The sequence below is a fragment of the Oncorhynchus mykiss genome, chromosome 21 (genome assembly GCF_057628025.1).
Source record: "Oncorhynchus mykiss isolate SJ-2025 chromosome 21, ASM5762802v1, whole genome shotgun sequence".
Classification (NCBI taxonomy): domain Eukaryota; kingdom Metazoa; phylum Chordata; class Actinopteri; order Salmoniformes; family Salmonidae; genus Oncorhynchus; species Oncorhynchus mykiss.
Genome location: NC_143042.1, coordinates 7512501 through 7539692, shown reverse-complemented (window position 1 = coordinate 7539692; position 27192 = coordinate 7512501). Strand labels below are relative to the sequence as shown.

General features: G+C 42.5%; 3 protein-coding genes across 6 annotated transcripts in view; 1 reads left to right on the top strand and 2 right to left on the bottom strand.

Annotated features, from left to right (window-relative positions):
- LOC110499851 (protein O-mannosyl-transferase TMTC2) overlaps positions 1-9434 on the top strand; it is an 84412-nt gene extending 74978 nt beyond the window's left edge. Inside the window, exons 10-12 of the mRNA XM_090215019.1 lie at positions 1083-1197; positions 3207-3270; positions 7905-9434. Of these exons, the coding sequence (XP_090071145.1) occupies positions 1083-1197; positions 3207-3270; positions 7905-8087 (362 nt within the window). The 3' untranslated portion in view covers positions 8088-9434. The remainder of the gene's footprint in view (positions 1-1082; positions 1198-3206; positions 3271-7904) is intronic.
- Positions 9435-13118: 3684 nt separating this feature from the next.
- On the bottom strand, positions 13119-17082 carry LOC118938832 (protein mono-ADP-ribosyltransferase PARP11). The gene is made up of 8 exons (XM_090215020.1): positions 16967-17082; positions 16750-16876; positions 16500-16620; positions 16272-16356; positions 16008-16071; positions 15602-15732; positions 14057-14208; positions 13119-13948 (listed from the first exon to the last, which is right to left on the bottom strand). The coding sequence occupies exons 2-8, from the start codon at positions 16843-16845 to the stop codon at positions 13650-13652; spliced, it is 948 nt and encodes a 315-aa protein (XP_090071146.1). The 5' UTR covers positions 16846-16876; positions 16967-17082; the 3' UTR covers positions 13119-13649.
- A 4286-nt stretch (positions 17083-21368) lies between these two features.
- On the bottom strand, positions 21369-26245 carry LOC110511902 (protein mono-ADP-ribosyltransferase PARP11). 4 transcript variants are annotated; one of them, XM_036945032.2, is made up of 9 exons: positions 25972-26200; positions 25713-25837; positions 25435-25562; positions 25147-25267; positions 24948-25023; positions 24504-24576; positions 22661-22788; positions 22198-22349; positions 21369-21949 (listed from the first exon to the last, which is right to left on the bottom strand). In XM_036945032.2, exons 3-9 carry the CDS (start codon positions 25552-25554, stop codon positions 21633-21635), a joined length of 987 nt encoding a protein of 328 aa, XP_036800927.1. In that variant the 5' UTR covers positions 25555-25562; positions 25713-25837; positions 25972-26200; the 3' UTR covers positions 21369-21632. The 4 variants fall into 4 exon arrangements, with proteins under 4 accessions (XP_036800927.1, XP_036800928.1, XP_090071134.1 ...); XM_036945033.2 differs by lacking the exon at positions 25713-25837 and having other exon boundaries at positions 25972-26195; XM_090215008.1 differs by lacking the exon at positions 22198-22349 and having other exon boundaries at positions 25972-26180.
- Between the last annotated feature and the right edge of the window lie 947 nt (positions 26246-27192).

Genomic DNA, 27192 nt, shown 5'->3' with positions numbered 1-27192 from the left:
TCTGTGTATCTCGGTCTCGAGTCTCGGGGTTGTGTTTGGGTCCTGGCGGGCCGTGTTGCTTTCTTTGGACAGAGTCATTTGCCCTCTCTCTGCGATCTCCTAGCCTCTTTTCAGAGGTTTATTTTTACTGGCCCCCAACACCTTATCGTAATCGGGCCGCTACAGCCATTCCTCCTCCACTGTGACTGGACTGACTCCAGTATGTTGTTGGTGAGACTGTATGAATGTGCTTACAGACTCTCTGAACTGTGGGACAGGGAGGGCGAGAGCTGACATGAGAGGTCAAGCCTCCTTTCCTGCCATTGTTCAGACTAACACATGCTCTGATGCAGGGAGCATGCATGTGTCACGCTACATGTGACCCGTAGCAACCCTCTGCATTCAAGTGATGGTTATTGCTGACTGACACCCAATGAGGTATGACATCCGAGACATAGGAAGACTATTTTTACAGATTCTAAAAACCCGTGAAAGAGGATACCTCACGTATGCAGACAAACACGCACACATGTTGGAACACGCACCCACACAAACACACACACTGGTTTGTATGGGGAAACCTCTGCATAATACCTCCAACATAATATACCATCTGCGTCCCAGACATAGTAGTAATGTATTCCTCCTCAGCAGACTCCTGTTTAGGTAGAGCCAGTTGGTCCTGCTCCCAGGGGACATACATGAAACTCCTTCGACTCAGCTGGACTTCCACAAATCACTGAGCATGACAAAAACCCTCACTGTCTCTCTCTCCTCTTTTCCTCACTCTCTCCTTTCTGACCTTCTTTCTGTCCTTCTTGCTGCCCTGTCCCCTGAACCCATCTTTTTGCTTCCTATTTTCCTCTTTCTTTATTTCTCTCTTTCTCTTTCTTCCTTCCTTCCTTCCTTCCTTTCTTTCTTTCTTTCTTTCTTTCTTTCTTTCTTTCTTTCTTTCTTTCTTTCTTTCTTTCTTTCTTTCCCCTCGGTGTCTCACTGTCTCTCTCTCTTTCCCTTTTTTTGTCTCTCTCTCTCTCCCTCTCTCCCTCCCCTCTATCTCTTTCCATCTCTTTCTCGGTCTCTGTTTCTCTCTGTCTAATGGACAGGCCAGTTTCTGCTGGAGCAGTCTCGTCTGGCGGAGGCAGCCGAGATGGCAGAGAGAGCTGCAGATCTGGACAGCTCAGAGTTTGATGTGGTCTTCAGTGCCGCTCACATGCTCAGGTGGGTGTGACAGCGTATGAAAACGGTATTACAGTGTTTAAAGAGTGCCTGGTATTTTCGTAAATGCTGCCCAATCATACTTTAACGAGTATCAATCAAAATGTGTTTATAAAGCTGTTTTTACATCCACAGTTGTCACAAGGTGCTTGGCAGTAACCCGGCCTAGACTCCAAAGAGCAAGCAGAATTAGAAGCACAGTAGGCAGGAGCAACTCTCTGTAAATAAGAAACCTAGAGAGGTATCAGGCTCTGAGAGGAAGCCCAACCTCACTACAGTAAAATAACAGAAAATACCTTACTGCATTTCCTTACAAACTGTAGGTCTTCAGCACATGTAGAGTTTCTGTTGGATGTATTCAGATGTCTTAGTCGTGAAAATAGCAGAAGGTGTCTCTGAAGGTTAATTCCTCGGAGATAGAGAGTTGGTTGCCACGGCATTTCATCATTCACGACTCAATCAATATTGCATTGTGCCCGCTAACACACTCAAAGACACTTCAGGTCTGACGTCTAATAAGATAATGGCAGTTTGCATGGAAACGGTCCCTTTTAAGTCGTTTGTATGGTTCAACTGGTTTTATAGTTAATATACAACACATGGAAACAGCGGTTGTAGTTTTGATTCATGCTAGTGACTTTCAGTCCAGGGCTTGTAAAGAAACACAGGCATACCTCGGGAGAATTTGCCGTTCGGCTTGGCAAGTGTGAGCACAGACAGCACATACATTTTATACGTTTGAAATAGGGGACTGCAAATCCTCTCAACTCACTGCAACTGGAGGAAGTATCGGAAACGACGTCTCTTAATTCCTTTTTGCTCTTCATATCTGGAAAAGTAACTGAAGCTACAGCATCCTTCATCCAAAGTGTAGTGCTGCAGAGGATTTGAGAGTTATACGTCGACTGATCGGCAAGGGGAGTGCTGCTTGGCTGTGGAGAGTAAAAACGGAGAGACAAATCATCATATTCTGGCCCTCTTCGATATAAGCCTACTGCATCGAGGAAAAAACACCATGACATATTCACTCAACTAATCCTGTAATACGACACTCTTAGGGCTGTGCTGAGACATTCTGATGCAGACATGTCTTTGGGTGTATTAATGCTGGTCAAAATGCACCTCTTACTCTCTGTTCTGTACGGCAAATAAATAACTATTTGACACTTTGGATGCCACCAAATTATTGTCAACATCAAGCATTAGACTAGGAAAACGTACTTTGTTCTGAAACTCAGTGATCATCGGTCTTCATCCAGACCGTACAAGTGGTTTGCCATATCCTTGTACACCCCGTGGCTCTTCTTGACAGAGACCAATAGGGTAGCACCAAGTTTGGACCCGTGAAAATCAAAGTCAAAGTCCTTACCTGTTGCGTAGTGTCAGCGTTTCCTTCTCTTTGAAGAATTGTTCAAAGCCAAGCTCCAGATTCTCCCAACGTTGTAGATTGTGTAGATTCTCTCAGATGCAGTGGGAAACACCAGCGCCTTCGAAAAGTTGACAAAAACAAGAGCAAGGAGTAAGTTAAAGACATTGTTGAATGGATGGAGAATGGATCTGAAGAGTCAGGCAGGAACTTGATATGAATGGAATGATGAAGCACTACTAGCTAGTATTCCCAAGGCAGACTTTCCTTAATGCAAAGTTAATAGAGATTTCCCTGAGTCATACACCTTATGAATATGTCTAGAAAGACTTCTGCCTTTATCTAATGAGCATTAACATACTAAGTGCAGTTAGTATCAGAAATATATGCAGCATAGTGTTTCAGAGTCATTTGAGGGAGTATTTTTCAGCATCAAAGTGCCCTCAGGATCTCAATACTTTATGGGAAATATTAAATTATAATGAAAGAATGCTTCTCTATCCAATACATAACTCCTTCTGCCGTCATGTCACGGTAATACTGTCAGACTCTGTGTAAGCCATGTGTAATGATGACCTCTATTGCCCTTCCTCCTCTTGCCATGCCTCCCTCCCTCATCTCTGTATTTCACTATCTCCCTCTCCAGACAGGCCAGTCTAAACAAGGCAGCAGAGCGGCATTATGAGCGCGCGGCAAACCTCAGACCAGACGTGAGTACCTTGGCCCAATGAGCCTTTCTTACTCAAACTGGTGGACGTGCACACACACACATATACACACTCCACCATTACACACAATCAGCCCTAGTCCACCATGACTGCTCCATCAACGCCTCCCACTGTTTGTTAGAGTTGGAGAGCAGGATCTCTGATTCTATGGTTAGAGATGAAGGTAGAGCTCTCTCTCTGCAGCGCATCAATCAGTCCCTTCAAAGGGAGTGGATGCGTGGTGGAATGCTATGAGAGAGAGGGTAATATAGAGTCACAAGGACGTGTGTTTTAGACAGGAGTAGATGAGGTCTCCCCTGGTCATTTGCCACGCTCACTGACTTATGCGCCATTTTGAGTCACGAGAGTTAGCTTGGAGGCTGTTTGAAGTCTGGAGAGTTAGCTTGAAGGCTGTTTGGAGGCTGTTTGGAGTCTGGAGAGTTAGCTTGGAGGCTGTTTGGAGTCTGGAGCGTTAGCTGGAGGCTGTTTGGAGGCTGTTTGGAGTCTGGAGAGTTAGCTTGGAGGCTGTTTGGAGTCTGGAGAGTTAGCTGGAGGCTGTTTGGAGTCTCATCTTTTGTCATTGTTTTATTTAACCCTTATTTTAAGTTGACTGAGAACACATTCTCATTTACAGCAACGACCTGGGGAATAGTTACGGGGGGGGAATAACCAATTGGAAGTCAATGGAGGGACTGGGTAGGCTGTGTTATTCGTTTACCAGCCATTTTGGAGGGAGTTTTCATAGGGGATTTAAGTTGATATCCTCAGACAGTAAAGCTTTGTAGAAATGGTAAGTGCAACAGCTGTCCTTGGCACACACTCTTTCAATTGTTTCCTATAAAATCATCTTGTCTGTATGTCAGTATGTCTGTGTGTCCTTCACAATCAGTTTGTCTGTAACAGAAGTTAGTCGGTATGTCCGTGTCTCGGTGTCCTTCACAACAGTTCCCAGTCAGACAGTTGCATTTATTATTCAGTGTAATTCACAGAAAGGCCAAGGTCCTCTAATCCACACTCTCCAACAAGTCAAGGGTTTACACTCAGTCATTATTCGGCAGTAAAGCCCCTCTTGTCTTTGACATTTCGCTGTGCCTGTCTGCTTAGCCAATGTCAAGTCCTCAAATATCAACTTAATCCAGAAGGGTTTCGGGTCATGAAAAATTCAACATCTGTGGCCAGACGTGCTGGGAAAGACAATTTGTCAAAGGAGTGTACCTTCGAGAGAAAAACCAAAAACTTCAGAGTGCAACAGAGAATGACGGACAGAGTTACCACACGTCCTAATTCCTAATGGGCCGTTAGGTTTGAATGCATTTGTGTTTCGTTTTCTCTGTTCCTTAAACTATTCACAACCGCAAAGTTACTATCCCTAAACGCAGTACATACATTGTAGTTTCAAATAGAGTGTGATTAATGTGACAATGCCCATATACTATATTATCAGCTTTAGATTTGAATCTGTTATAACTTAAGTCTCTGTCCCACTGTTCCAGTCACCAGTTCAGTACATTTCCTCTGAGTAGAGAGTAGCGAGTGGCCCTATGGAAAACGTATCAGAGTTGAATCGTGGAGCTCATGTCCATAACACTGTGTTAATATGCAGTTCAACCACCACCCGCTGAGAAAGACCATACTGTGTGTTGGGGAAATGGTGGGCAGCTTTTTCTGGGTGAAACAGAGGTCAGTTGGACTCTGAGGGTGCCACAATGAAAGATCATTGTTGACCGTACACAGAGTGGTTACCATTTCTTGTTAGGCAGTTGATATTGGGTTTACTGAATTACTATGCGATGCAACACTGTTGAGTTCAGGCCACTTTCATTTCAATTCAGTTAGCTTTCTCCATCGTGCAAATCAAATTCCAAATTGAATGGAATTTAGATTGAAAATTATACTGTGGATATCCATTTTGAGGCAATGATATGTCATGTGTGGCTCAGTTGGTATAGCATGTTGTTTGCCGGCCAGGGTTGTGGGTTCAATTCCCACGGGGGACCAGTACGAAAAATGTATGCAGTCACTCTGGATAAGAGCGTCTGCTAAATTACGCAAATGTAAAAAATTATGTAATTGAGACTTGCCGAAATAACCAAGGTCAACAGCTACTGTCATCCTTGGGTAAAGGTTTTGTTTGGCTGTGTTTGGATCCGACCAGCCCCACCACATTATTCACCGCCTCAGCTTTAAGAGAGAGCGATCTCTGGCATGGGTTTCTGGCTCCAGTGAGTGTACACATGTAAACAGAGGACCCTGTAATGACTTTCTGGGGCGTCTCCTGTGTCTCACCCTGGGTGCTGTTTACAATGCTAGAGGACGTTAATCTATCTCCACCAGCCTCTGTCTGCTCAGCCTATAGAGAGCCATGGTGTCTCCTGACCTGGAGTAGGAAGTTAACAGCCAAAGCAGAGTTTGTGTCTGGGTTCTTTATGAAGCCCTGTCTGGAAAGGAATAGGGCAAAGACTAGTTAGTGCTACAGTACAGATGCCTTATTGGTCTTTGGAGTTGTTAAAGTATGCTCAAGAGAGTCAAACTTTGTACAAATAGAAAACTCACAGTAAAAGCTAACCAAACTTTAGTTGCATCTCAACTCCTTCAACCCTGACCCCACACTCGGGTTCACAGGCATGTGGAAATGTCCAGTCTGGAGGGTGCTGGAGAGCCAGAGGTGAGACTGGGATCTGGGTGTGTTTGCGGTGGCATACTGCAGGGCTCCGGAGCCCAGGCTAGAGATCCCTTCCCTCTATACTCAGTTACGACTCGTGGTTTCACTTGGCCACATCAAAGGGCCATTTGATTAAATAGCACCCTTAAAAACACAGATACTGTACATGTGCTCACTTTCACTAATACACAAGCACTTACACACAGGTACGTGTGCATACACACACCTACACACACATGCGCGCATACACACATGCACACTCAAACACACACATGCACGCATGCACGCACACACACCAACTAGTGTATAAGTTCCTGGTGAGAACTGTAGCTCAAGACAAAATGAGTAACCTGTTCTGTTCCCATTAGCTTAGCTTAGTTGACGGCTGGAGAGACAGACTTTTATGGAACGATGAGCTTCAAGGCATATTGGCATAACCCTCTTTAACTCTGCGGAGAGAGACCAAAGTTGGAACCGAGTACAATTGAGCCGAATATTATATAATCTATCTGTGTTATGAGATTTCATACTGTGCCATGCAAGAAATCTCTGCATCCAGTAACATCCTCTCTGTCAAATAACCCTTCCTTCATACTGTATCTTCAACAAGTTCTACTTTATGGGAAATATACTGCTCTGTACTCTTCACAACATGGCGTCCAGCCCAACACAGACATCAAAACAATCTGTACTACTAACTTTTTATTAATTTTATTAATTCAGTTTCAAAGGTCACAGCTCCGTCAAGGTAAAAACTCTTTCTGAAATCAGACCAGCTACTGCGAGGTCAAATGGGATAATTTAATGGCCATTTAATTAACTCAGCTTCAAGTCAAGTTAACAAATCCTCGCTTTTAATCCATAGCAAAAACCTGGCAGGTCTCCTGTAAAACGTCTTGCATATGAGAATCTGCATTAAATAGAGGTCTTATGGGAGGGTGAATTTGAAAGAGTATGCCAGGAGTTGAATTCAAGGGCATGTACTGTCTGAGACTACCTGATCACTATACTGCATCTAGACCTATCCAGTAGGGTTATCACGAAGGAAAACACAAAGCAGATTCAACTATTTGGTCCTTTAAAAAATAAATGACTGTATGTAACATTGTTAGCTATAGCTTAGAAAAGAAACATGATTCTGGGTGACAACATAAGGTTGCTTGTTTCCAACGTTACGACTGTTTTCCTCAAGACATTAAGTATGGCCAACTTTTGAAATATTTTGAAATATTTAAAAAAAATATATTTATTACCAAAAACACAAGGAAGGGGTAACATTAAAGTATTAGAACATGAAGGACAAACAATACAGCATCAAGACACTATCAAACATGTATCAGTCTTTCCGCAACAGAGCCATCCTTATGTGAGAGTGCGTGTGCATGATAGTGATATAAAATATATGTCATAGTTTCCTTTTTCATGAGCACAATCTTGTGAAACCCGAACCCTCCAAGATTCCCCCACAGTTCCCCAATCACATTCCAATTATAAAACAGGGGGGGGGGGGGGGACAAAAAGGCAATTTCAGAATGTGGGGGAGATGTGCCCCCCGTCTCCAGTGAAAGTTGTACCCCTGGCTTCATGTTTTGTTTCCTTATCACGATACCGTTGAATTTAGTGATACTGGTACCGTGACAACCTTACCAACCAGACAAACAGTCTATACTGCATCTAGACCTATCCATCGTAGAAGAGAGCCTCCCACTCCTTAGGGACTTTGCTAACATCATTATAAATGTTAACCCGGCATGACATAAACACTTGGCATTTGAGCAACCTCCGGAAACCACAAACATCAACAAGAGTTTGACCCCACCAGCCATTAACCACATTCTTTTGAGCAACAGCAATATCTTTCTAAAGACTTCATTTTGTCAGAGCATCACCTAATCCACAGTGTAACACACAAACGTTAATCAAGTCCCTCTCCCTTTCCTCTCTCCCTCATTTCCTCGGTCTCCCTCTTTCCCAGTACCCGGCGGCCTTGATGAATCTGGGCGCCATCCTCCACCTGAATGGGCAGCTGCCTGAGGCGGAGACCAACTACCTGCGGGCGCTGCAGCTCAAGCCTGATGACGTCATCACCCAGTCCAACCTGCGCAAGTTGTGGAACATCATGGAGAGGCAGGGTCTGAGGACCACGCAGGGGCCGTGAACCCTCAAAGACACAGGAAACCAGGAAATTGCCCCAAGTGAGGTCCCCTTAATAGGAGTGAAGGACCTAAAAAGAGGCGGGAAACCCCAGGAATGGAGCAAATAGAGACCAGGGGATTGGTGTGCCCCAGGGATGAATACCGAGGCCTACCCAATCTGTTTGAGATCAGTAGTCTCATTGGAACGGTAGTAAGGGAAGGCCTGAGGGTTTCTAGGGTCGATATGACGACCTGAGCTGGGTCGAAGCACAGTCGAGTCACATCAGGATGGGAGAGGTTAGCTACACAAGTCAACACAGCAAGGATGACAACCCTTGGCTACTCAGAGGCAGTTTTACTGAGGTCACAGTGCAAGGACTGGGATAGTCCTCATTAGACAACAAAAAACATTCCTAAGACGAAAGCTGAGGGGTTACGTGATGACTCGTATCTCTGGGCCCATTTTTATTTATTTACTTTAATTTAAAATTCTCCCTCCGAGACCTGTGTGTATTCCGAAATAACTTAATTTGAGTTAGGATGTGACTACGGAACAGAAGTCATAATTCTACTCCATTTGATGATATCATGAGGGTTTTGGGGGCCAAACATTGTACATGCTGTTGATGCACGATAAACAAGTTGGCCTGAATATTTGCGTTACATACAGTATAGTACGGTCTGGGTTTAATGCTGATTGCACATAAAGTTGCCCTGCGCTTATCACGACAGTGATAAATTCAATAAAAATTTCCAGTCAAAACCATAGAGTCCAATAAGACAAAACTACAACTTATTCCATCAAGGATGCCAACATATCCAAGGCACAACATTTATTCACGCCCAACAGTAGCTATTTTTAGACTGTGCTAAAGGTGTACATTGTCTTATGTATCAGGATATCCAGCAGACAAGTTCTTCCTGATGCATGTTATCTATTTTCATGTAATATAATTAAGAGGTTTTATTTCATTTCATCAGATTATTATTAACTTATTGATTTGCGTTTACTGTCTGTGTCAACACCAACACTGTGCCCACACACACACACACACACACACACACACACACACACACACACACACACACACACACACACACACACACACACAGGTTGATCTAATTCTACAGAAAAAACAAGTGGAGTTCTTAAGCAATTTGTCCCTGCTCAGGGATATCAGGTGGTGTGCTACTGTCAACCAATCTCTGCTAGCAGTGAAAGAGTTTACTAATTGATGGTAAGAGTTCTTTAAAAAAAATATGGTTGTGTTTGTTTAAAAGATGGGGGATTTGTAGATTTCTGTCCTGTTCATTATTATATAATTCATGTTCCCTGTATTCCATAATAAAAAAACACCTTCAGACCTTGAGTGGGTTAATTCATTGTGGCATCATCAGATTTTGTCTAGAGATTTAACATTTCACATCTACATTTTATAGAAAGGACACCCATTTCACATCTACATTTTATAGAAAGGACACCCATTTCACATCTACATTTTATAGAAAGGACACCCATTTCACATCTACATTTTATAGAAAGGACACCCATTTCACATCTACATTTTATAGAAAGGACACCCATTTCACATCTACATTTTATAGAAAGGACACCCATTTCACATCTACATTTGAGTTGGTCCCAATAGATACTGGAATTCTGTCTAAAATAGTTACAATCTTCTGACTTCAGAGGGAGGGGAATCTTGTGAATAATTTAGTAATACATCTCTCTATCTACACTTCTCTTGACTACTCTTAGTTTCCATGGAGACCTCTTGACAGAGAGGAGAGAGTTAGGGTTGAGTAGAGATGATTCCTATCTCATCCATTTTAGAGAACATCCTCTGGTGTGTTAGTTTGAGAGTATACATGCAGCTCTTCAAAATATGACAATATGTTGACCAACACACACACATGCAACTCTGAACACAGAAAGTAGACAAATCCATGTGAAAGCAAACTATTGATGAGGACTACTTTTTGGGGGGCAATCCCCATTTCTGCCAGGGCTTGAGCTACTGACGAATCAGACAAAGATCAAAAGGGGATTATGATAAAGTGCCTGACTCTGAACACACCAGGGTGTAAATATTTAACAGGGTATGACTGAGTCAGGAGACACTGTCATTAGGAGTGGTAGAGTCAGACTGAGAGACACTGTCATTAGGAGTGGTAGAGTCAGACTGAGAGACACTGTCATTAGGAGTGGTAGAGTCAGACTGAGAGACATTGTCATTAGGAGTGGTAGAGTCAGACTGAGAGACACTGTCATTAGGAGTGGTAGAGTCAGACTGAGAGACACTGTCATTCGGAGTGGTAGAGTCAGACTGAGAGACACTGTCATTCGGAGTGGTAGAGTCAGACTGAGACACTGTCATTAGGAGTGGTAGAGTCAGACTGAGAGACACTGACTGCCATTAGGAGTGATACAGTTGGACTGAGAGACACTGTCATTAGGAGTGGTAGAGTCAGACTGAGAGACACTGTCATTCGGAGTGGTAGAGTCAGACGGAGACACTGTCATTAGGAGTGATACAGTTGGACTGAGAGACACTGTCATTAGGAGTGATAGAGTCAGACTGAGAGACACCGACTGTCATTAGGAGTGGTAGAGTCAGACTGAGAGACTGCCATTAGGAGTGATACAGTTGGACTGAGAGACACTGTCATTAGGAGTGGTAGAGTCAGACTGAGAGACACTGTCATTAGGAGTGGTAGAGTCAGACTGCGAGACACTGTCATTCGGAGTGTTAGATTCAGACTTCGACACTGTCATTAGGAGTGATACAGTTGGACTGAGAGACACTGTCATTAGGAGTGATAGAGTCAGACTGAGAGACACCGACTGTCATTAGGAGTGGTAGAGTCAGACTGAGAGAATGCCATTAGGAGTGATACAGTTGGACTGAGAGTCTGCCATTAGGAGTGATACAGTTGGACTGAGAGACTGCCATTAGGAGTGATACAGTTGGACTGAGAGACTGCCATTAGGGGTGATACAGTTGGACTGAGAGACTGCCATTAGGAGTGATACAGTTGGACTGAGAGACTGCCATTAGGAGTGATACAGTTGGACTGAGAGACTGCCATTAGGAGTGATACAGTTGGACTGAGAGACTGCCATTAGGAGTGATACAGTTGGACTGAGAGTCTGCCATTAGGAGTGATACAGTTGGACTGAGAGACTGCCATTAGGAGTGATACATTTGGACTGAGAGACTGTCATTAGGAGTGATACAGTTGGACTGAGAGTCTGCCATTAGGAGTGATACAGTTGGACTGAGAGACTGCCATTAGGAGTGATACATTTGGACTGAGAGACTGTCATTAGGAGTGATACAGTTGGACTGAGAGTCTGCCATTAGGAGTGATACAGTTGGAATGAGAGACTGTCATTAGGAGTGATACAGTTGGACTGAGAGACTGCCATTAGGAGTGATACAGTTGGAATGAGAGACTGTCATTAGGAGTGATACAGTTGGACTGAGAGACTGCCATTAGGAGTGATACAGTTGGACTGAGAGTCTGCCATTAGGAGTGATACAGTTGGACTGCGAGTCTGCCATTAGGAGTGATACAGTTGGAATGAGAGACTGCCATTAGGAGTGATACAGTTGGACTGAGAGACTGCCATTAGGAGTGATACATTTGGACTGAGAGACTGCCGTTAGGAGTGATACAGTTGGACTGAGAGACTGCCATTAGGAGTGATACAGTTGGAATGAGAGACTGTCATTAGGAGTGATACAGTTGGACTGAGAGTCTGCCATTAGGAGTAATACAGTTGGACTGAGAGACTGCCATTAGGAGTGATACAGTTGGAATGAGAGACTGTCATTAGGAGTGATACAGTTGGACTGAGAGTCTGCCATTAGGAGTGATAGGGTAGGTACATGGAATAAAGGAACATGACATATTTATTATCTATTGTGTAACATCATACCTTTGAAGGAGCGAAGGATCTCCACTGAGGATTAGCATTGTGGCTTCGTCCAACTTGAACAACTTGAACTGGGAAATATAAGGTAACGGAGCTATAGCCCTTCTTTTCCATGGGAAAAGGTTTAGTTAAAGTTCAAGACTGAAAGGCAATATGGGTAGAAAGTGGAGGAGGCCAAGAAAAAACAAACAAGAGCTGAAAAAAAGTCATCAAAATGTCAGAGATACAGCTAGTAGCCCAAATATATATATCACACACACAAAATAGTGTCTTCGATGTGATAAACTATTCAGAGTAACATGAAAGTGTCTCCCGACCCCTGTAGAGAGAGGAAATAGAGTGGTCTAGTTCTCTCAGTGTGGCTCCATCTCAATGTGAATCTGTGTTTCCCAGGTTACGTGAGTTCAGCTTTGATGCACTCTCTTCCTCCTTTCCGTGTGGCTGACCTCACTATGTTAGAACGGGAGGAGCCATTTCCAGTCCAACAACAGCACTTCAAACACAGCAGCAAAAACGGTCTGGTAATGTAGAAATGAGGATCCTGTTCAAGGTGAATTTCATGCTGAATGCCATGTTGCATCGACACTGATAATAAGACTCTACAGATTAGGTTTACTCTGTGTCCGGGAAACCCTCAGTCCTGGACTGAAAAGCATCTTCAATGGAAACTCTCCATTTATTGAGGTTTTTAGTCCAGGACAAGGTTTATCTGGGTCTGGGAAACCTGCCCTGATTGTTTTAGGAACTGCAAACTCAAACCCTTTCAGAAGAGGTTGTATTTCAGATGTTTCTATACTTCCATGCTTGTTCCAATGAGAACCTTAACAGTTTAGGACAGAGGTATCCTAACATTTACTAAATTCATTTTTGTGTGATATTTGTTTATATGTAGCTTGTTGTGATGAAATGCAAGGCTTGATTTGGTTTAAACGGTGTGCATACTGTTTAAGTGAACATTTGGCCTGACAAGGAAATGGTTTGAACTCAAATAAATGTTGTGGTTTAGTCACAGTGAAAACTTATCATTTACAAAACACTGAAGTGATTTCATGGACCAATTCAGAGCAAAATATGCAAAATAAAAACAAAACAAAAAATTCAATCCAATTCATTTGATTCATTTGAAGTTTTAATTCCATTCCAGTACAGCGGAGTGACTGCCCTGAGTTGACAGAAATCGAGCATTTTAGCATCTCATCTTCAAACATGGAAAGGGGCCTACAGGTGCGCATCAAGGTCAACAGCGACCTCTACTGCCAGTGCTCTGAAAATCATTTTTTTACTAGGCCACAACCTTTCCTACTGTAGGCTAACTAGTCTGGCTAACACCTAACTTTCAAAATCCTCCTGCTTCAGAGTCTGGAATGGCTCTTTCATGTTGTCGGCACAATGCGTTGATAATGAAGGGGGCTGTGTTGACTCGTTGGTTCTCCTCCTGGTCTTTCTCACTCAAACACCCACAGCCCCTGAGCGCCGCCCTATTCCGACACCACCGCAATAGCCTGTTACACAATCCATCGTAATAGAAATGATTTCCATTGAGAATGGACCACTGTTTAAAATAACAGTATTCCAATGACAGGCTGACAGTTCATATTGCACATGGCAACTCAGTGTAGGTCACTCGGTCTCCATCTTTATTTCAATAGTACTGAATTAAGTACTCTGGATATATCTGATTGGGATCAAATATGACAAAAATTCTGGGATATATGACATTGTCCACACAACTGTCATGGAAGTTGATAGCACTTTTGTCATCAGGCTTGAGGTAATCTGTCTTTCCCAGTGTAGTTCTCCCAACTATCACCTTGCACAGAAACATTGTTTTGGTCTTTTGGCTACTGAAGCCTTGTGGTGCCTCACCAAACAGAGGTACTGGATCAGTGTTCCATGGACTGTACTTATCTGCATATGAGGCAAATCTTGCAAAGTAGGTTCCTACGTAAAAGGAAGAAGAGGGGTAATAATGGAGTTACTGTACCAGAGAGATTATACCTGCTGTCATACATACTATATTAATGTATAGCCTGTTTCATCATCACTTACCCTTTCCAAGAATATGGCCGTTGATACCAGCTAACCTGTTGTCAAAATTGTATGTACAAATAGAGTGTACGTTGCTGACTTTTGTTCCATGAAACAGCTTCTCCTCCTTGACCTCTGTAACACCTTGAATCCTTCCCAACTGAATCTTTTTCCTTTAAAAAGACAATCACCATGGTTGTAAAAAAGGCCTCCCTGCTCCTCTCCTCTCCACATAACTCCCCTCACAGTCCCTTCAGTTTCCCTTCAGGCCCATTAGTTTGGCTGCTCAGCCTACCTAAATTATCCCTCACCCATCATAGAACTGACATTTTCAATCAATATGAGCGCTTGGAAATGAGCATCTGGACACTGCACCCGCCCACTCAGGTCAGAGTATTATCGTAGTCCGAAGGGAGAAGACGCATGTTTCTGACAACTTTTAGTTGTCCACAGTAACAGGAATGCCTGAATGCTGTGTGTGTATCGAAATGCAGGGGGTTTATTAGGGGTTTTACATGCTGTGTAATTTAAACGTTTTTAATTAACCTTTTAACTAGGCAAGTCAGTTAAGAACAAATTCTTATTTACATTGACGGCCTACCCCGGCCAAACACTAACCCGGACACCGCTGGGCCAATTGTGCGCCGCCCTATGGAACTCCCAATCACGGCCAATTGTGATACAGCCTGGAATCGAACCAAGGTCTGTAGTGACCTCTAGCACTGAGATGCAGTGCCTTAGACCGCTGTGCCACTCGGGAGCCCCAAAAATAATGGTTAATTACCATTACTTACTTACTGTTACTTTGATAGCTTTCAGACATATGTTCTACTGTGTGGCTGTTACTATTCTGTAATGTTCAAGTTGCCAATACTGCTTTGCCTATTGTTTATCATATGTAGTATTATTCCGTACAGACAAAAGTGTTATTGCATTGGTTGCACAAGTACTTTAATTGTTGTATTGGTAAACAGTCTTTTGCATGCACACGCTACCACAGCATTTTCCATAGTGGCTTCAACATCATGTTCTAACCGGACAGCACTATAGAGGACAGAACCAAACCAATCAGTTAGAAGTATATCGCGGGTGAGGGCATTCACAGCCGACCACTCAGACAGGTGAGGGCATTCACAGCCGACCGCTCAGACAGTTGAGGGCATTCACAGCCGACCGCTCAGACAGGTGAGGGCATTCACAGCCGACCGCTCAGACAGGTGAGGGCATTCACAGCCGACCGCTCAGACAGGTGAGGGCATTCACAGCCGACCGCTCAGACAGGTGAGGGCAGTCACAGCCGACCGCTCAGACGGGTGATGGCATACCAGCCAACCGTTTTCACGTGGTCCTTCTAGCCGGATTTAGTGACCAACAGTTTTTTACATGGTCCGCCATTTCTCCGGATTTAGTGACCGATAGTTTTTACAATGGTGAATACAATACCAATAGTGATAGAATACCACACAATTACATAGGAAATGTACACTGTACTACATCCATCTATTTCTGCAGAAATTATAATAATATTATGATGCTGATGACGATGTAAATTAGAATTCCTCTTACCTACAGTAAAACTCCCAGAGGTCCAGGTTCTGTATTCTACAGATGGATTTGATGCGTCTGTCTAGTTCTCCATCCTTTAAGCAGCCTGCCACATAATCATATTCAGCTGTGTCTCTCTTCAGACAGAACACCTATGGGTTAATGATGGAAATGAAATCATACTCAGATTACAAACAAAATCAGGATAAATGATAAGTAAACAAGCATGTTATATTATTGCAGAATAATGGACTACGGTTTGAATATATACTAGATACTACTTGTAACGTCTGATGTGATTGAGTTAGCAACAACTTGCCCTTTAGATGATCTGATTTTGCACTGGACATATATTCCTTTGTGTTCCCAAATAAATAAAAAAGAGATGACAAAAACTGAGATGTGGTACATTTGTTTTTATCTGCACCTGATAGGGGTATTTGGGGTCCACCGCTTCCCAGTGTGTGGGCACTGGACTAACACAAGAGCATCTAAACGAGAAACAGAATACACAACGTTATGTTAAAAGAAACCAAGCCACCAGTGAGTTGGTTTCACTTTCATTTCTCAGTAAGTCAGAGTATGTGTTGCCTAAAGGTGGAGCAATACATTTCAGAGACATGTTTGATCTGGATCAATTCCATAACGTATTGAACCCCAGTGATCACAAGTGACAAATCTAAAGTCTCACCTTCCACTATTCCCAGTGTTGTGAGTGTTGTTGGATCGTTTGATTGGCGTCTGCTTCCTTGTTTTGATGTCAGTCAGAACCATCTCTGGAAATCAAATAGTCAGTGCTATCAGTTCACAACATAAATAGTCAGTGCTATCAGTTCACAACATAAAACCTTTGATGTGAAAATAAATACTGTATGATATTATTGTGGATACGGGTTGATAGAAGGAATCAAGTAAATACCAGCGAAATCCAGCTTGTTGATGCCTCTGGATGTGGATATCTGTAACACTCCTTTTGGATTTCTTGTGTAATACCTTTCAATGTCCTGACTGGTCAGAGAGTTTCTTTCCATTTGATCATTCTGACAGAAAAAGACAATTTATAACACAAAGCAAAGTCTCAAACATGTAAGAGATGGACCACTGGGCACAGACGTCAAGTCAAAGTCGTAGTGGGAGATGAACTCTAGACTGACAAAAGAGACAGCTACCTCAAACATGTGCCACATTCCCCTCGTGTCCAGGTAGAACCAATGCCATGGATTTGTTTTGTAATCTGTCATAACAGGCATGTCTGAGATGTCCATGGCCTCAACTGCTTTCTGATTGAGCCCACATCTACATCAGGACAGCAAACCCACACATCTTATTTACTGAAACACCACTTCAATTTGGCTTGATAAAATACTAGGGAAAATGTTACTTTACCTTCTCCTGAGGTTTTGTTTTGTAGTAAAGGTGAATGGTACTGTAGCTATCCAAGATTCGCCTGCCACTCCTGACCTGGTTCAGCACTGCTTGAACACGCTGTAGTAAAAACACCAGTCAAACCACACCCTCTTAAAGGAGGACGTCCTTGTCTGAAAGTCTGGTGTATGACGCTCACCTGTGGATTCAAATAAATCAGCTTTTTGGATGGAACGTCTGAGTCACCTATAGTTGACGTCAGACTTGTTTTGCATACACAGTTGAAGTCGAAGGTTTACATACACCTTAGCCAAATACATTTAAACTTAGTTTCGCAATTCCTGACATTTAAAAATCCCTGTTTTAGGTCAGTTAGGATCACCACTTTTATTTTAAGAATGTGAAATGTCAGAATAATAGAATGATTTATTTCAGCTTTTATTTCTTTCATCACATTCCCAGTGGGTCAGAAGTTTACATACACTCAATTAGTATTTGGTAGCATTGCCTTTAAATTGTTTAACTTGGGTCAAACGTTTTGGGTAGCCTTCCACAAGCTTCCCACAATAAACTGGGTGAATTTTGGCCCATTCCTCCTGACAGAGCTGGTGTAACGGAGTCAGGTTGTAGGCCTCCTTGCTTACACAAACTTTTTCAGTTCTGCCCCACATATTTTCTATAGGATTGAGGTCAGGGCTTTTTAATGGCTACTCCAATACTTGACTTTGTTGTCCTTAAGCCATTTTGACACAACTTTGGAAGTATGCTTGGGGTCATTGTCCATTTGGAAGACCCATTTGCGACCAAGCTTTAACTTCCTGACTGATATCTTGAGATGTTGCTTCAATATATGACGGCTGCGTGGTCCCATGGTGTTTATACTGGCGTACTATTGTTTGTACAGATGACCGGGGTACCTTCAGGCATTTGGAAATTACTCCCAAGGATGAACCAGACTTGTGGAGGTCTACAATTGTTTTTCTGAGGTCTTGGTTGATTTCTTTTGATTTTCCCATGATGTCAAGCAAAGAGGCACTGAGTTTGAAGGTAGGACTTGAAATACATCCACATCCTCAAATTATGTCAATTACCCTATCAGAAGCTTCTAAAGCCATGACATCATTTTCTGGAATGTTCCAAGCTGTTTAAAGTCACTGTCAACTTAGTGTATGTAAACTTCTGACCCACTGGAATTGTGATACGTGAAATAATCTGTCTGTAAACAATTGTTGGAAAATTACTTGTGTCATGCACAAAGCAGACGTCCTAACCGACTTGCCAAAACTATAGTTTGTTAACAAGAAATGTGTGGTGTGGTTGATAAACAAGTTTTAATGACTCCAACCTAAGTGTATGTAAACTTACGACTTCAACTGTATGCCACACAAAACATAGGTCCTTTCTTCATCTTGTTGTCACTGGTCCATGATGTTCCAGTCAAGACTGGAGGAACTCACTCATTCTGCTAGTTACCATTTTTTTTTAAATGTGTGCATTTCCTTCTTATCCAAATGGATTGTATTCTTGAAATCTCCTGACAAGGTGTACAATCCTCACTAAGAAAAGACAATTGTTCAAATACGATTGAACAGAAATGTATGGTGTAATCTTGTGTTGTACTGCCGCCATGTGGCCAATTAGATGCACTCAGCATTTAATTCCCCTCCATTGTTTCCCTATCGCTTAACCTTCAATGATCCTTGGTAGTATTTGCAGGAAATAGATAGATAAAATAATGCCCACCTTGCATTCAACATGACTCGCTCCAGTAAACATACACATATAACATTTTTGTTTATTTACAGTGTATTACAACAGTAGGCCTAAATCAAGCCCATATCAAGTTTATACATCAAAGCAGAGGACATGAAGTACTGACCAACATTTCATGACTTTAAATGAACACGAAAATACTGTCATTATGACATAGTTTGACACCCTCTCATTAAGAGGAAAGACCATTTTAATTCAGCTCAAGAAGATCTTCATGGGGGTATTTCCTTCTTGAACAATGTACAATGTGCAGAATGAGGGAGGTAGATTGTTTAAGGGGTAAGAGAGTGCTTATCATGCATATATCAACTACATACAGTACACATATACAGGTAGCCTACTGCATTGTCAGATCGTGGTACCAATAGCGGTGAAGGAGAAAGCAGTAGATTTTAAGACATATTGGCCTTTAAAAGCCATCTTGGCCGAAGGTCTTGGCCTCAGTTAACTCAGGCAATCAATCACTTGCACAAACGGTCCCCAAAGAGATTCATCCAGTTTCTTAGCTTAGCGACACTAGCTAGGCCTATATCCTAGCTTTCATTTAGAAAATGCATCTGCAACAGTACAGTACACAGAGACGAGCTGACTATAAGCCTCATGCATGATATGATGTGATAGTACAACTGCAGTGTTTGCATTGTCTGTTCAGTTAGAATTGGAGCAACTCTATGTGAAATCTATCTAGTTTTCCTAGAATTCCAATTTCTTTGGTAACTATATTTGTTATATATACAGTACCAGTCAAAAGTTTGGACACACCTACTCATTCAAGGGTTTTTCTTTATTTTTACTATTTTCTACATTGTAGAATAATAGTGAAGACCTCAAAACTATGAAATAACACATATGGAATGATGCAGTAACCAAATAAGTGTTAAACAAATCAAATATATTTTATAATTGAGATTGTTCAAAGTAGCCACCCTTTGCCTTGATGACAGCTTTGCACACTCTTGGCAATCTCAACCAGTTTCATGAGGTTGTCACCTGGAATGCATTTCAATGAACAGGTGTGCCTTGTTAAAAGTTAATTTGTGGTATTTCATTCCTTCTTAACTCGTTTGAGACAATCAGTTGTGTTGTGACAAGTCCATATTATGGCATAAACAGCTCAAATAAGCAAAGAAAAACGATAGTCCATCATTACTTTAAGACATGAAGAACTTTTAAAGTTTCTTCGAGTGCAGTCGCAAAACCATCAAGCGCTATGAAGAAACTGTCTTTCATGAGGACCGCCACAGGAATGGAAGACCCAGAGTTACCTCTGCTGCAGAGGATAAGTTCATTAGAGTTACCAGCCTCAGAAATTGCAGCCCAAATAAATGCCTCAGAGTTTAAGTAACAGACACATCTCAACATCAACTTTTCAGAGACTCAGACCTTCATGGTTGAATTTCTGCACAAAAAAACACTACTAAAGGACACCAATAAGAAGAAGAGGCTTGATTGGGGCAAAAACCACAAGCAATTCCACCGGTATCCATTAGATCGGTGGAAATCTGTCCTTTGGTCTGATGAGTTTTAGATTTTTGGTTACAACCGCTGTGTCTTTGTGAGACAGAGTAGGTGAACGGATGATCTCCGCATGTGTGGTTCCCACCGTGAAGCATGGAGGAGGAGGTGTGATGGTGTGGGGGTGCATTCCTGTTGACACTATCTGTGATTTATTTAGAATTCAAGGCACACTTAACCAGCATGGCTACCACAGCATTCTGCAGCGATACGCCATCCCATCTGGTTTGCGCTTAGTGGGACGATCATTTGTTTTTTAACAGGACAATGACTGTATAAGGGCTATTTGACCAAGAAGGAGAGTGATAGAGTGCTGCAGCAGATAACCTGGCCTCCACAATCACCCGACCTCAACCCAATGGAGATGGTTTAGGATGAGTTGGACCGCAGAGTAAAGGAAAATCAGCCAACAAGTGCTCAGCATATGTGGGAACTCCTTCAAGACGGTTGGAAAAGGATTCCTCATGAAGCTGGTTGAGAGAATGCCAAAAGTGTGCAAAGCTGTCATCAAGGCAAAGGGTGGCTACTTAGAAGAATCTAAAATATATTTTGATTTGTTTAAAACTTATTTGGTTACTACGTGATTCCATATGTGTTATTTCATAGTTTTGATGTCTTCACTATTATTCTACAATGTAGAAAATATTACAAGAGCAGATTACTGTACAGTTACAATGAATATATCCCTTATACACAGTACCAGTCAAACATTTAGATACACCTACTTATTCAATGTCTATCTATGAAATCAGGTCCTTGTATACAGGAGTAGGGCAAGTCAAACATGTGTTTACTTTATGTTGGCGACTTCACTTGTAATAGTGAGTTATTGCATCCTGGTCACCAAAGTAGTTATTCAGTCTACATCCTCATTAGAAGTGTGTTGCACTTTTTAGCTTTGTTGGACCCAAACAGTCAAAGGAAAAGAAAAAAATAATACCTGCCCACTGTTAGAACGCTCCCGAAACGTATTCGCAACGTTTCGACAACACAAGGTGATCCTGCCTTGAAACATTGCTAATCCATTTCGGGAACACTCAAACAGTGTGCAGTTACTTTTCTGTTTTTCAAATACGCCACCTCTCGCCCTCTCCAACCCACAAGTCTCTAAACACAGTAAATAGACAAACCACTCTTTACGAACTCTACAGCTTTTATAGAAACATAGTCTTCTTGTATGGTCTTCCTTGTTCTGCCATAGTAATCCATTAAGGCACATCTTATGATCCAAGTCCCAGTCGGGCCTGGAATCAAACAGCGGGAAGTCATCATGGCCGTCCATTAAGTCCCTCCTCTCTCGACCTCTCCCCTGATGTTTCTGAATCCCAATCCCGTCCTGGTAAAAAACAATCCACCCCCTGTACATTGTGTGATAACGTCCCTGATCACCCCATAGGCGTCAGTAGAACTCAATCAGATACTCTGGGTAAATCTGGTTGCAATCGAAGATGACGTAGATCTTTGGGTTGGCGAGGTCATCCACACAGCTGTCAAAGAAGTTGCTGTAGCTCATGTCCTTGGATGGCGGTCGGCAGAACAGCGGATTGCCTAACGTGGACTCGCCGACCAGCACTCTGGCCAGGAACATGGTCTTATATGGAGGCTCGCTTGAAAATATCGGCGGGGCTAGTCCGTGCTTCTGCAAGGCAAAGTTGTGTTTCCCCGTCGTAAGGCAGAATTTGCTAGAATACTTGGCGTCTCGGGCGAAATAACTCCCTGAGAAATGATGGGAAGGATAGTATTAGAATGCTATGTTTAAACAGTTGAAACTACTGTTGCAAAATTCTGGGAACTTTGCCAAAATTCCCAGGTTTTCCAGAAATCAAAGTTGGAAGATTCTTGGAATCAGGTAGGAATAGACAGGAATAAGCAGGAAATCCAGGAATACTCTAACCGGGATTTTTGGAAAACCGTGAAATTGTGAGAAAGTTACGATTTCATGACACAACACAAGTGGAATCTACCTCTGCCATAGACGTCCCCATGGCTCCCAGTTAGACGCCAGTCAAAGTTATATGTGCATATAGCCTGCACGTTGCTGTGGCCTGTGCCATGAAATAACATTTTCTCCTCAATGTCCACAACTCGCTTTATCTTGCGCAATTGTTGTTTTTTCCTTTAGTAATTGGAGTAAAAACACAAAAGCATTGATCAGTCTCAGCATTTAGGCTAAGCATGTTTTCCAACCAAAATATCTCTAAGATGTTATCGAAAAAGGTCTACCTATCTAATTCAAACCGTCATTCCAAACTGGGATTCTAGGTGCTATCATCAAAATAATTTAGATACTAAACTATACTAACATCATTATAATACCACACACACACACACACACACACACACACACACACACACACACACACACACACACACACACACACACACACACACACACACACACACACACACACACACACACACCTCTACCTGCAAAAGAACTCCCACAGATCCAGGTTCTGTATCCTCTGAATAGATTTGATAGGGTGACACATGGTCCTTTCATAGAGTCTGACCACTTCCTTGAATTCATAAGTATCTCTGGCCAATGAGACGAGCTGAAATAAAGATCATATTAAATTACTGGTATTCTAATTCCTAATTCTACAAGCTGAAAGAGAATAGTCAATCAGACATGGGTATACTGCAAATCAATGACACACAGTGTTTTAGTTAGAAAGAAACAAACTGGCTAAAGAGAGTCATGGAGTAGGTAGATACATTGATAACACTTTACTGAAAGGTCCAATAAAGCTGTTATCTCAATATCAAATCACCTTTTCTGGGAAACAAATGAGTACCTTACTGTGGATTTTCTTTCTATTAATATGGTCAAAAATAAACAAAAATAGCTTCTAGGAATGTCTGGAAGTGGTCTGAGTACAGAGGGAAAACTGAAAACTAGCTGCTATTGGCAGAGAGATTTGGAACTCTCTTTCTTATTGGTCTATTAACATATTTTTCACCTGGTGACATCACCAGGAAGGCCAAAACTCCCTCCCACCAAAGCAGGCAGACATTTCAGGCGGTCTTTTCAAACAGTTCTTACACTAAAAGGGCATTATCGTAATTTTACAGTATTATTCCATCCTCATAGTGTTGAAATATATTCAAAATACAGGAAAACATGTTTTCGACTGCACTTGGCCTTTAAAGGTAGTCAGCAATGCAGAAAGTAAATAGCAATATCGGGCCGATTTCCACAACAACTAAGATAATTGAAGTGCAAGGCGAAACCTCTCCACTGAGCAGATAACATGGCTAGGTCTTGAGCAGGTAACATGACTAGGTCTTGAGCAGGTAACATGACTAGGTATTGAGCAGGTAATCACTAGGTCTTGAGCAGATAACATGACTAGGTCTTGAGAAGATAACATGACTAGGTCTTGAGAAGATAACATGACTAGGTCTTGAGCAGATAACATGACTAGGTCTTGAGCAGGTAACATGACTAGGTCTTGAGCAGGTAATCACTAGGTCTTGAGCAGATAACATGACTAGGTCTTGAGCAGATAACATGACTAGGTCTTGAGCAGGTAACATGACTAGGTCTTGAGCAGGTAATGACTAGGTCTTGAGCAGGTAACATGACTAGGTCTTGAGCAGGTAATGACTAGGTCTTGAGCAGGTAACATGACTAGGTCTTGAGCAGGTAACATGACTAGGTCTTGAGCAGATAACATGACTAGGTCTTGAGCAGGTAATGACTAGATCTTGAGCAGATAACATGACTAGGTCTTGAGCAGGTAATGACTAGATCTTGAGCAGGTAACATGACTAGGTCTTGAGCAGGTAACATGACTAGGTCTTGAGCAGGTAACATGACTAGGTCTTGAGCGGGTAACATGACTAGGTCTTGAGCAGGTAATGGCTAGGTCTTGAGCAGGTGTAACAGTATACCTTTAGACCGTCCCCTCGCCCATACCCGGGCGCGAACCAGGGAACCTCTGCACACATCAACAACTGACACCCACGAAGCATCATTACCCATCGCTCCACAAAAGCCGCGGCCCTTGCAGAGCAAGGGGAACTACTACTACAAGGTCTCAGAGCAAGTGATATCACCGATTGAAACGCTATTTAGAGCGTACCACCTCTAACTAAGCTAGCGTTTCACATCCGTTACACAGGTAACATGCTGGTTAGGAGTTACCTGTATTTCTACCCCTGCCCCATTCAGATAGTAACCTGAACCGGCAAAAGACGGGTAAAGCTCTCTGTCTGAAAAAGGTAGATACACAGCATATTGTCCACACACATCCTTTTCCCTTACCTGATAAGGCTCGTCTGTATTTATTCTCTCCCAGTGGCAGGGCACCGGCAGGGCCAGATTATCACAAATGAACCTGGGCGAGGGTGACAGATGCATATACACAATTCAGACATAAACGGTACAGGTCAGGTCTGGGTCCAACTGCTGGGTGGTTATTATGTCAATGCCCTTAGTTACACATCCTTTATTTTCACTCAAAATGTAGGACAACATGCATAAGGTTTAACGATATAACAGGTGATGCTTCTAACCCCACAATAGACTAAAGAGTAAGCTCTGGGAAGTAAGCTCCAGGAAGTGAAACTGACCACAGAGCCAATGGAGAGCACTCAGAACTCTGTATTTCTTAGTTATATAGTTACAGGCCTGTGGGCTACCTGCATGTCTGAGTTTTTATACAGCTACATGCCCGTGGGTGACCCCATTGGTACAGCTCAGACTCACCTAAAGCCAGTGGCAGAGTGGAATGCCCGTTTGATTGGCCGTTGTTTCCCGGTTGTGACATTGATCTGCTTCATGACTGGTTGTGAAACAAAGACAAACAGGTAACAAAGATCAGCCAATTAGAGACGGACTCCAACATATCCAATGATTGTAAATGATACTGTATAGATGTGTGCCAGTACTGTAGTGTTCTTGGTACCTGAGAAGTCCAGTCTGTAGGTGTACTTGGCGGTGTAAAACTCCATGACACCGTGTTGATTCCTGCTGTAATTCTGTTCTATCTGCTCACTGGTCACAGAGCATGCAGCACTTGGATCAATCTGCCACAAGCAGAACAAATTGCAAATGAGACTGGGATGGGTAGAGTGAGTGAGGGGATGGGATGGGTGGATGGATGGAGGGATGGAATAATGAAGGAATGGATCAATAGATCAAGTAAGAGGATGGATTTATGAGGAATGCATAGGTGGAGTGATATGTCCTGTACCTCAAACATGTGCCACACTCCACATTCAGCTAGGTAATACCAGCACCAGACAGCCTCTGACGTGTCCATCTCCTCCACCATCTCTGAGGACTCCTCCTCAGGTGCCCTTATGGCAAACATGCCTGGACCTGGGAAGAGCAGTATACAATGTCATTGCATTGGCTTATAGTGTATAGTGGATGAGGAGTATGCTAGGTTTATCTTCAGCATGACATTTCTTATTTTTAAATATCTGTTCTCATATTTCTCGGTAATTTGCTTGCATCTATGAACAATACCTATATGAACTGCACCAATATGTTTCCAACAACAGCATTAGGTTCTTCCTGGTTGGCAGAAGAACAGTCTGCCGACATGTCATCAGCTTGTTGCAAATTCTCTGCACCCCGAAGTGGATGTGTGTCTACATGTCAAATAGACGAACACAATTCACTAAGCTGCTATCAAACACAGTAATATGTTTATCACATCGGGTATATATATAGTCTATAGGAAATATAACTAGCTACTAGCATGAAATATAGCAGGCTATCTTACCGGTTTATCGAGCGATTAGCCAGCCTCAGTCCTAGCTACTGCGTTAAACCTTTTCTAGAATTGGCAATCATATATTCCAGCTAACCCCATTTCGCCCAGTGCTGCAAAATCGTATTTAGCACCCAGCATCGATAGATTTTTTGTGGAATTATGCGAATGCATTCGCGTTTCTCTTCCGATTGCTATGTTTACATTCGTTTCCTGGTAGCAAAAAAAAACGTCACAGAGCACGTCATAATTCCAAGTCGCTCCCACTGAGGTATGATGCCGCGTCAGGAACAAACATGTTCCAAAACAATGTACCTCTAGGCGTAAATTGGTTCCTTGAATTGAAATGTATCTTATGTATTTGTTACAACAAGATTAAATCATATTTAGCTTTTTAGTTAATAACAAAAAATAATGAAATTTTCCTAGAATCATTAATGACATCTCCCCGAGTTCCTACTATCTCCCCGAGTTCCTGCATTCCAGACAACTGGGAACTCGAACAAAAACGAGCTCCTATTGTGAACAAAATCGTTTTGAAGGTCATATAACTCGTAATTTCATGGGGTGCGTTTGTAAATTTGCTCTGGTTATCTACTTCGATTTCAGAGCACTCTCATCTGTGTGTCAGGGCGCAGAATAACTGAGGAATTGACTAACGCTCAACACCCTGTTGAATATGCCGTTTCAGTAAACCTTGGCAAAAAAAACGCGTAGTTAAATTGTTGCCAGCAGCACAGTTACAGTCACCAACGCTCTGGATAACATGAAAACGGCCTAACCAGCTCGGTTAAAGAGCAAGAAAAATGGTCAGAGTGAGGTGTTCTCTCGTTTATGTCTGTAAGTAGCTAGCATGCTAGCTAACTTTAGCCAGTTAGCTTGGGTGCTTGACTGCCGTTGTGAGGTCAGAACGCTTGGATCAACCCTACTCCTCGGCCAGAGCGTCCAGTGTGCGCTCTGAACGCTCCGAGAGCAAACGCTCTGAATTTATGAATGGACAATCTGACAATGCTTGGAATTTACAAACGCCAAGAGGGAATTTACTAACGCACCCCATGTCGGCAACTCTGACCTCTTTCTAGAGCTCCCACTTTCTGACCCGAAGATCACCTACGTCATGATGTTACCTATTATTTTTCCGATTCCCATTAGTCTTGAAAGCACCATATACAGTATGAACAGTCGCTCCCTGCCAGGCAATTAAAAAAAAAACATTATGAAGAAAGTGCACAA